The sequence below is a fragment of the Callionymus lyra genome, chromosome 4 (assembly GCF_982586985.1).
Source record: "Callionymus lyra chromosome 4, fCalLyr1.hap1.1, whole genome shotgun sequence".
Taxonomy (NCBI): Eukaryota; Metazoa; Chordata; class Actinopteri; order Syngnathiformes; family Callionymidae; genus Callionymus; species Callionymus lyra.
In genome coordinates this window covers 645,001-655,000 of record NC_141821.1, presented here as the reverse complement: position 1 = coordinate 655,000, position 10,000 = coordinate 645,001, and the positions used below count along the sequence as shown (strand labels likewise).

General features: G+C 49.6%; 1 protein-coding gene across 14 annotated transcripts in view; it reads right to left on the bottom strand.

Moving 5' to 3' along the window:
* Positions 1 to 10,000, bottom strand: part of scrib (scribble planar cell polarity protein) — a 106,175-nt gene that overhangs the window by 1,305 nt on the left and 94,870 nt on the right. For 8 of the 14 annotated variants that reach the window (XM_087788413.1, XM_087788400.1, XM_087788402.1 and 5 more), the window contains 3 exons: positions 7,653 to 7,727; positions 5,733 to 5,781; positions 1 to 230 (listed from right to left, as the gene is read on the bottom strand). The exon at positions 1 to 230 is cut by the window's left edge and continues 1,305 nt beyond it. In XM_087788413.1, coding sequence (XP_087644539.1) covers positions 112 to 230; positions 5,733 to 5,781; positions 7,653 to 7,727 — 243 coding nt within the window. In that variant the 3' untranslated portion in view covers positions 1 to 111. Of the gene's footprint in view, positions 231 to 5,632; positions 5,670 to 5,732; positions 5,782 to 7,652; positions 7,728 to 10,000 lie in introns of all 14 variants that reach the window. The other 6 variants (XM_087788404.1, XM_087788414.1, XM_087788406.1 and 3 more) reach the window with 5 other exon arrangements.

Sequence of the window (10,000 nt, the reverse complement as noted above, 5' to 3'; positions counted from 1 at the left end):
CCACCTCACACATCTACAGCTACTTCCTCTTCTCAAAATAAAAGCACTAAAAGAATAAAACACCAGCCATGACGGTGAAGGCGAGACTGGCTCTGACGAGTCCACGAGGGGCTACGTGGGCACGGCGGTCTCCAGGCTGCGGCGGCTCGGCCTCAGCTTCCTCTTGTTGCTGTACAGATCCTCCAGGGCGGGGGTTGCAGCCGTCGAAGCGTCAGGACTCACCGTCAGACCTGAAGGAGCAGGTGAGACCAGTGTGTGAAGATCTTGTCAGGTCCTGGTTCTCAAGTGGTCGAGTCGACTGGACTGTGTGGACGTTTGATGTGAACCCGGAGTGAACCCGGAGTGAACCTGAGTGAACCTGAGTGAACCTGGAGTGAACCTAGAGTGAACCTAGAGTGAACCTAGAGTGAACCTGGAGTGAACCCGGAGTGAACCTAGAGTGAACCTGAGTGAACCCGGAGTGAACCCGGAGTGAACCTAGAGTGAACCTGAGTGAACCCGGAGTGAACCCGGAGTGAACCTAGAGTGAACCTGAGTGAACCTAGAGTGAACCCGGAGTGAACCTAGAGTGAACCTGAGTGAACCCGGAGTGAACCCGGAGTGAACCTAGAGTGAACCTGAGTGAACCTAGAGTGAACCTAGAGTGAACCTGAGTGAACCCGGAGTGAACCCGGAGTGAACCTAGAGTGAACCTGAGTGAACCTAGAGTGAACCCGGAGGGAACCCGGAGTGAACCTAGAGTGAACCTAGAGTGAACCTAGAGTGAACCCAGAGTGAAACTAGAGTGAACCCAGAGTGAACCTAGAGTGAACCTAGAGTGAACCTAGAGTGAACCTAGAGTGAACCCAGAGTGAAACTAGAGTGAACCCAGAGTGAACCTAGAGTGAACCTAGAGTGAACCTAGAGTGAACCTGGAGTGAACCCGGAGTGAACCTAGAGTGAACCTAGAGTGAACCCGGAGTGAACCCGGAGTGAACCTGAGTGAACCTGAGTGAACCTGGAGTGAACCTAGAGTGAACCTAGAGTGAACCTAGAGTGAACCTGGAGTGAACCCGGAGTGAACCTAGAGTGAACCTGAGTGAACCCGGAGTGAACCCGGAGTGAACCTAGAGTGAACCTGAGTGAACCCGGAGTGAACCCGGAGTGAACCTAGAGTGAACCTGAGTGAACCTAGAGTGAACCCGGAGTGAACCTAGAGTGAACCTGAGTGAACCTAGAGTGAACCTGAGTGAACCTAGAGTGAACCCGGAGTGAACCTAGAGTGAACCTGAGTGAACCCGGAGTGAACCCGGAGTGAACCTAGAGTGAACCTGAGTGAACCTAGAGTGAACCTAGAGTGAACCTGAGTGAACCCGGAGTGAACCCGGAGTGAACCTAGAGTGAACCTGAGTGAACCTAGAGTGAACCCGGAGGGAACCCGGAGTGAACCTAGAGTGAACCTAGAGTGAACCTAGAGTGAACCCAGAGTGAAACTAGAGTGAACCCAGAGTGAACCTAGAGTGAACCTAGAGTGAACCTAGAGTGAACCTAGAGTGAACCCAGAGTGAAACTAGAGTGAACCCAGAGTGAACCTAGAGTGAACCTAGAGTGAACCTAGAGTGAACCTAGAGTGAAACTAGAGTGAACCTAGAGTGAAACTAATGGAGTGAACCTAGAGTGAACCTAGAATGAACCTGGAGTGAACCTAGAGTGAACCTGGAGTGAACCTAGAGTGAACCCGGAGTGAACCTAGAGTGAACCTAGAGTGAACCTAGAGTGAACCTAGAGTGAACCTAGAGTGAAACTAATGGAGTGAACCTAGAGTGAACCTAGAGTGAAACTAGAGTGAACCTAGAGTGAACCTGGAGTGAACCTAGAGTGAACCTGGAGTGAACCTAGAGTGAACCTAGCGTGAACCTAGAGTGACCCTAGAGTGAACCTAGAGTGAACCTGGAGTGAACCTAGAGTGAAACTAGAGTGAAACTAGAGTGAACCTAGAGTGAACCTAGAGTGAAACTAATGGAGTGAACCTAGAGTGAACCTAGAGTGAACCTAGAGTGAAACTAATGGAGTGAACCTAGAGTGAACCTAGAGTGAAACTAGAGTGAACCTAGAGTGAACCTGAGTGAACCCGGAGTGAACCCGGAGTGAACCTAGAGTGAACCTGAGTGAACCTAGAGTGAACCCGGAGGGAACCCGGAGTGAACCTAGAGTGAACCTAGAGTGAACCTAGAGTAAACCTGAGTGAACCTAGATTGAACCTGGAGTGAACCTAGAGTGAACCTAGAGTGAACCCAGAGTGAAACTAGAGTGAACCCAGAGTGAACCTAGAGTGAACCTAGAGTGAACCTAGAGTGAACCTAGAGTGAAACTAGAGTGAACCTAGAGTGAAACTAATGGAGTGAACCTAGAGTGAACCTAGAATGAACCTGGAGTGAACCTAGAGTGAACCTGGAGTGAACCTAGAGTGAACCCGGAGTGAACCTAGAGTGAACCTAGAGTGAACCTAGAGTGAACCTAGAGTGAACCTAGAGTGAAACTAATGGAGTGAACCTAGAGTGAACCTAGAGTGAAACTAGAGTGAACCTAGAGTGAACCTGGAGTGAACCTAGAGTGAACCTGGAGTGAACCTAGAGTGAACCTAGAGTGAACCTAGAGTGAACCTAGAGTGAACCTAGAGTGAACCTAGAGTGAACCTGGAGTGAACCTAGAGTGAAACTAGAGTGAAACTAGAGTGAACCTAGAGTGAACCTAGAGTGAAACTAATGGAGTGAACCTAGAGTGAACCTAGAGTGAACCTAGAGTGAAACTAATGGAGTGAACCTAGAGTGAACCTAGAGTGAAACTAGAGTGAACCCAGAGTGAACCTAGAGTGAACCCAGAGTGAACCTGGAGTGAACCTAGAGTGAACCTGGAGTGAAACTAGAGTGAACCCGGAGTAAAACTAGAGTGAACCCGGAGTGAACCTAGAGTAAACCTAGAGTGAACCCAGAGTGAACCTAGAGTGAACCTAGAGTGAACCTGAAGTGAACCTAGAGTGAACCTAGAGTGAACCTGGAGTGAACCTGGAGTGAACCTGAAGTGAACCTAGAGTGAACCTAGAGTGAACCCGGAGTGAACCTGGAGTGAACCTAGAGTGAACCTGGAGTGAAACTAGAGTGAACCCGGAGTGAAACTAGAGTGAACCCGGAGTGAACCTAGAGTGAACCTAGAGTGAACCCAGAGTGAACCTAGAGTGAACCTAGAGTGAACCTGAAGTGAACCTAGAGTGAACCTAGAGTGAACCTGGAGTGAAACTAGAGTGAACCCGGAGTGAACCTAGAATGAACCCAGAGTGAACCTAGAGTGAACCTAGAGTGACCCTTGAGTGAACCCAGAGTGAACCTGGAGTGAAACTAGAGTGAACCCGGAGTGAACCTAGAGTGAACCCGGAGTGAACCTAGAGTGAAACTGGAGTGAACCTAGAGTGAACCCAGAGTGAACCTAGAGTGAACCTAGAGTTAACCTGAAGTGAACCTAGAGTGAACCTGGAGTGAAACTAGAGTGAACCCGGAGTGAACCTAGAGTGAACCCGGAGTGAACCTAGAGTGAACCTGGAGTGAACCTAGAGTGAACCCAGAGTGAACCTAGAGTGAACCTGGAGTGAAACTAGCGTGAACCTGGAGTGAACCTAGAGTGAACCTAGAGTGAACCTAGAGTGACCCTAGAGTGAACCCAGAGTGAACCTAGAGTGAACCTGGAGTGAACCTAGAGTGAACCCAGAGTGAACCTAGAGTGAACCTAGAGTGAACCTAGAGTGAACCTAGAGTTAACCTGAAGTGAACCTAGAGTGAACCTGGAGTGAACCTGGAGTGAAACTAGAGTGAACCCGGAGTGAACCTAGAGTGAAACTAGAGTGAACCCGGAGTGAACCTAGAATGAACCTAGAGTGAACCTGGAGTGAACCTGGAGTGAACCTAGAGTGAACCCGGAGTGAACCTAGAATGAACCTAGAGTGAACCTGGAGTGAACCCGGAGTGAACCTAGAATGAACCTAGAGTGAACCCGGAGTGAACCTAGAATGAACCTAGAGTGAACCCAGAGTGAACCTGGAGTGAACCCAGAGTGAACCTGGAGTGAACCTAGAGTGAACCCAGAGTGAACCTAGAGTGAACCTAGAGTGAACCTAGAGTGAACCCAGAGTGAACCTAGAGTGAACCTAGAGTGAACCCGGAGTGAACTCTTAACTTCTCGGATCAAACGTCCTCATGTCCACACAGTCCCGTCGACTCGCGTTCAAACCACTTGGTTAAGAAACAGGAAGTGGTCATCGATCAGGCCACACCTTGACATGATTGGTCGTTAGTGTCAGGTGGTTTGAAGGTGGTCTAAAGTTAGTAGAGAGTCAACAAATAACCAATGAGCACCGTCACCACCAGCTACCAAAGCCCCGCCCCCTCCAGCCGTGACATCATCAGTGAAGGACACTCGTTAGTGAACATCAACGTCTAAACTCGTCAAGACCACGTGCAGTGTTAGCTCAGGTAGAGGTCAGTAGATGCTCAACATTGAAGGTCATGAAGGTTCATCTAGACCTGGTCCAGCTCAGCACGTGACCCTCGACAGATTCTGCATCAAGCTCGTACTGGAGCTAGTTAGGATCGAATCTGGTTAGCATTGAAGCTGGTTAGCAATTGAAGCTGGTTAGCATTGAAGCTGGTTAGCATTGAAGCTGGTTAGCATTCAAGCTGGTTAGCTTTGAAACTGGTTAGCATCGAAGCTGGTTAGCATTTAAGATAATTAGCATTGAAGCTGGTTAGCATTGAAGCTGGTTAGCACTTAAGCTGGTTAGCATCGAAGCTTGTTAGCACTTAAGCTGGTTAGCATTGAAGCTGGTTAGCACTTAAGCTGGTTAGCATTGAAGCTGGTTGGCATTGAAGCTGGTTAGCATTGAAGCTGGTTAGCTTTGAAACTGGTTAGCATCGAAGCTGGTTAGCATTTAAGATAATTAGCATTGAAGCTGGTTAGCATTGAAGCTGGTTAGCACTTAAGCTGGTTAGCATCGAAGCTTGTTAGCACTTAAGCTGGTTAGCATTGAAGCTGGTTAGCACTTAAGCTGGTTAGCATTGAAGCTGGTTAGCATTGAAGCTGGTTAGCATTGAAGCTTGTTAGCATCGAAGCTTGTTAGCATCGAAGCTTGTTAGCACTTATGCTTGTTAGCATCGAAGCTGGTTAGCATTGAAGCTGGTTAGCATTGAAGCTGGTTAGCATTGAAGCTGGTTAGCATCGAAGCTTGTTAGCATCGAAGCTTGTTAGCACTTATGCTTGTTAGCATCGAAGCTGGTTAGCATCGAAGCTGGTTAGCATTGAAGCTGGTTAGCATCGAAGCTGGTTAGCATCGAAGCTGGTTAGCATCGAAGCTGGTTAGCTCAGTTGACAGAGGTTTTGACCAGATTTGAACAAATGTGATCGTCTGACGCCGACTAACAATGAAACACTTTATATTTTTTTTAATTTATCACAGTTTTTTTATGAATAATGAAAATTATTTTTGTCATATTTTCTGTCACTGAATAAAGTGAACTTCAAATAAATCTATGATGTCATCAGTCGGGGTCAAACGTCACTTCAAAGGTGGGCAGGTGTTGTTGAGAACGTGATCAGCAACACTAACTTCCTACCAACAGGAGCAGCGACTTATCCCAGGTACTCTGAGAACAACAGAGGACACGGTTGTGAGTACGACTCCGTCGACACACCTGAGCTCGACTCACCTGCGCTCGCGGACACGTCGGCCAGGAAGTCGTCCGTGGCGTCCGGAGACTGGAAGGAAGAGAACGAGGTGAGACTGGAGGACCAGACACAGGAGCCTTCACCACATGTCCCACCACAGGTCCACCACCCAGAGATAAACCTGGACCCGACCCCGGACCTCCTCCAGGAGAAGAGAGAGAAGTACTCCAGAGTATTTCTGTGTACTTGTACTTCAATGTGGAGTAAAACCTCAGGTTCTCACTGGAGAACAAAACCACGAGCACAGCAAACACAGCAGGAGGCGCAGACCAGACGAGTCGAGACCAGACGAGTCGAGACCAGACGAGTCGAGACCAGACCAGTCGAGACCAGACCAGTCGAGACCAGACGAGTCGAGACCAGACGAGTCGAGACCAGACCAGTCGAGACCAGACGAGTCGAGACCAGACGAGTCGAGACCAGACGAGTCGAGACCAGACGAGTCGAGACCAGACGAGTCGAGACCAGACCAGTCGAGACCAGACGAGTCGAGACCAGACGAGTCGAGACCAGACGAGTCGAGACCAGACCAGTCGAGACCAGACGAGTCGAGACCAGACCAGTCGAGACCAGACGAGTCGAGACCAGACCAGTCGAGACCAGACCAGTCGAGACCAGACCAGTCGAGACCAGACGAGTCGAGACCAGACGAGTCGAGACCAGACGAGTCGAGACCAGACCAGTCGAGACCAGACGAGTCGAGACCAGACCAGTCGAGACCAGACGAGTCGAGACCAGACGAGTCGAGACCAGACCAGTCGAGACCAGACCAGTCGATCACGAGGTTCTCTCACAGATGAACCAGCACATGCGAGACCACATGAGTGTTTGGTTCGGTCTGTGAGAGACGTGGAGGCCAGTGACAGGTGAGTGACAGGTGAGTGACAGGTGAGTGACAGGTGAGTGACAGGTGAGTGACAGGTGAGTGACAGGTGAGTGACAGGTGGGTGACAGGTGACCGACAGGTGACCGACGGGTGAGTGACAGGTGACCGACAGGTGAGTGACAGGTGACCGACAGGTGACCGACGGGTGAGTGACAGGTGACCGACAGGTGAGTGACAGGTGACCGACGGGTGACCGACAGGTGAGTGACAGGTGAGTGACAGGTGAGTGACAGGTGACCGACAGGTGAGTGACAGGTGACCGACGGGTGAGTGACAGGTGACCGACAGGTGACCGACAGGTGAGTGACAGGTGACCGACAGGTGACCGACGGGTGAGTGACAGGTGAGTGACAGGTGACCGACAGGTGACCGACGGGTGACCGACAGGTGAGTGACAGGTGAGTGACAGGTGAGTGACAGGTGACCGACAGGTGAGTGACAGGTGACCGACGGGTGAGTGACAGGTGACCGACAGGTGACCGACAGGTGACCGACAGGTGAGTGACAGGTGACCGACAGGTGACCGACGGGTGAGTGACAGGTGAGTGACAGGTGACCGACAGGTGAGTGACAGGTGACCGACAGGTGACCGACAGGTGACCGACGGGTGAGTGACAGGTGAGTGACAGGTGACCGACAGGTGACCGACGGGTGAGTGACAGGTGAGTGACAGGTGACCGACAGGTGACCGACGGGTGAGTGACAGGTGAGTGACAGGTGACCGACAGGTGACCGACGGGTGAGTGACAGGTGAGTGACAGGTGACCGACAGGTGACCGACGGGTGAGTGACAGGACACCATGACTCCAACAACGTGCAGCACTTGAGGGGAGATGATCCCAACATGGAGGAGATTAGTCCACGTTAGTTACTGACACCTGCTGGACCACCAGAGACACTGCAGTGGAGCAGGAAGGAGGAGGAAGGAGGAGGAAGGAGGAGGAAAGAGGAGGAAGGAGGAGGAAGGAGGAGGAAAGAGGAGGAAGGAGGAGGTGCACCAGACATGCAGCTATACCTGGAGCTCGTAAACGGGTTTGGAAGAAGGAATGGCAGCAAACTGTCGATAATCAAACTTCTTTGAAGACACGGACTAGAAGGACAGTAAACAAGCATGAGAGGAGGAGAGATGAAGACATGAGGAGGAGAGATGAAGACATGAGGAGGAGAGATGAAGACATGAGGAGGAGAGATGAAGACATGAGGAGACAGATGAAGACATGAGGAGGAGAGATGAAGACATGAGGAGACAGATGAAGACATGAGGAGGAGAGATGAAGACATGAGGAGGAGAGATGAGGAGGAGAGATGAAGACATGAGGAGGAGAGATGAAGACATGAGGAGGAGAGATGAGGAGGAGAGATGAAGACATGAGGAGGAGAGATGAAGACATGAGGAGGAGAGATGAGGAGGAGAGATGAAGACATGAGGAGGAGAGATGAGGAGGAGAGATGAAGACATGAGGAGGAGAGATGAGGAGGAGAGATGAAGACATGAGGAGGAGAGATGAAGACATGAGGAGGAGAGATGAGGAGGAGAGATGAAGACATGAGGAGGAGAGATGAGGAGGAGAGATGAAGACATGAGGAGGAGAGATGAAGACATGAGGAGGAGAGATGAGGAGGAGAGATGAAGACATGAGGAGGAGAGATGAGGAGGAGAGATGAAGACATGAGGAGGAGAGATGAAGACATGAGGAGGAGAGATGAAGACATGAGGAGGAGAGATGAAGACATGAGGAGGAGAGATGAAGACATGAGGAGACATATAAAGACATGAGGAGACATATGAAGACATGAGGAGACATATGAAGACATAAGGAGACATATAAAGACATGAGGAGGAGAGATGAAGACATGAGGAGGAGAGATGAGGAGGAGAGATGAAGACATGAGGAGGAGAGATGAGGAGGAGAGATGAAGACATGAGGAGGAGAGATGAGGAGGAGAGATGAAGACATGAGGAGGAGAGATGAGGAGGAGAGATGAAGACATGAGGAGGAGAGATGAGGAGGAGAGATGAAGACATGAGGAGGAGAGATGAAGACATGAGGAGGAGAGATGAAGACATGAGGAGGAGAGATGAAGACATGAGGAGGAGAGATGAAGACATGAGGAGGAGAGATGAGGAGGAGAGATGAAGACATGAGGAGGAGAGATGAGGAGGAGAGATGAAGACATGAGGAGGAGAGATGAGGAGGAGAGATGAAGACATGAGGAGGAGAGATGAGGAGGAGAGATGAAGACATGAGGAGGAGAGATGAAGACATGAGGAGGAGAGATGAGGAGGAGAGATGAAGACATGAGGAGGAGAGATGAGGAGGAGAGATGAAGACATGAGGAGGAGAGATGAAGACATGAGGAGACATATAAAGACATGAGGAGACATATAAAGACATGAGGAGACATATAAAGACATGAGGAGACATATGAAGACATGAGGAGGAGAGATGAAGACATGAGGAGACATATAAAGACATAAGGAGACATATGAAGACATGAGGAGGAGAGATGAAGACATGAGGAGGAGAGATGAAGACATGAGGAGGAGAGATGAAGACATGAGGAGGAGAGATGAAGACATGAGGAGGAGAGATGAAGACATGAGGAGGAGAGATGAAGACATGAGGAGGAGAGATGAAGACATGAGGAGGAGAGATGAAGACATGAGGAGGAGAGATGAAGACATGAGGAGGAGAGATGAGGAGGAGAGATGAAGACATGAGGAGGAGAGATGAGGAGGAGAGATGAAGACATGAGGAGGAGAGATGAGGAGGAGAGATGAAGACATGAGGAGGAGAGATGAGGAGGAGAGATGAAGACATGAGGAGGAGAGATGAAGACATGAGGAGGAGAGATGAGGAGGAGAGATGAAGACATGAGGAGGAGAGATGAGGAGGAGAGATGAAGACATGAGGAGGAGAGATGAAGACATGAGGAGACATATAAAGACATGAGGAGACATATAAAGACATGAGGAGACATATAAAGACATGAGGAGACATATGAAGACATGAGGAGGAGAGATGAAGACATGAGGAGACATATAAAGACATGAGGAGACATATGAAGACATGAGGAGACATATGAAGACATGAGGAGACATATGAAGACATAAGGAGACATATGAAGACATGAGGAGATATGAAGACATAAGGAGACATATTAAGACATGAGGAGATATGAAGACATAAGGAGACATATGAAGACATGAGGAGGAGAGATGAAGACATAAGGAGACATATGAAGACATGAGGAGGAGAGATGAAGACATAAGGAGACATATGAAGACATGAGGAGGAGAGATGAAGACATAAGGAGACATATGAAGACATGAGGAGGAGAGATGAAGGCATGAGGAGGAGA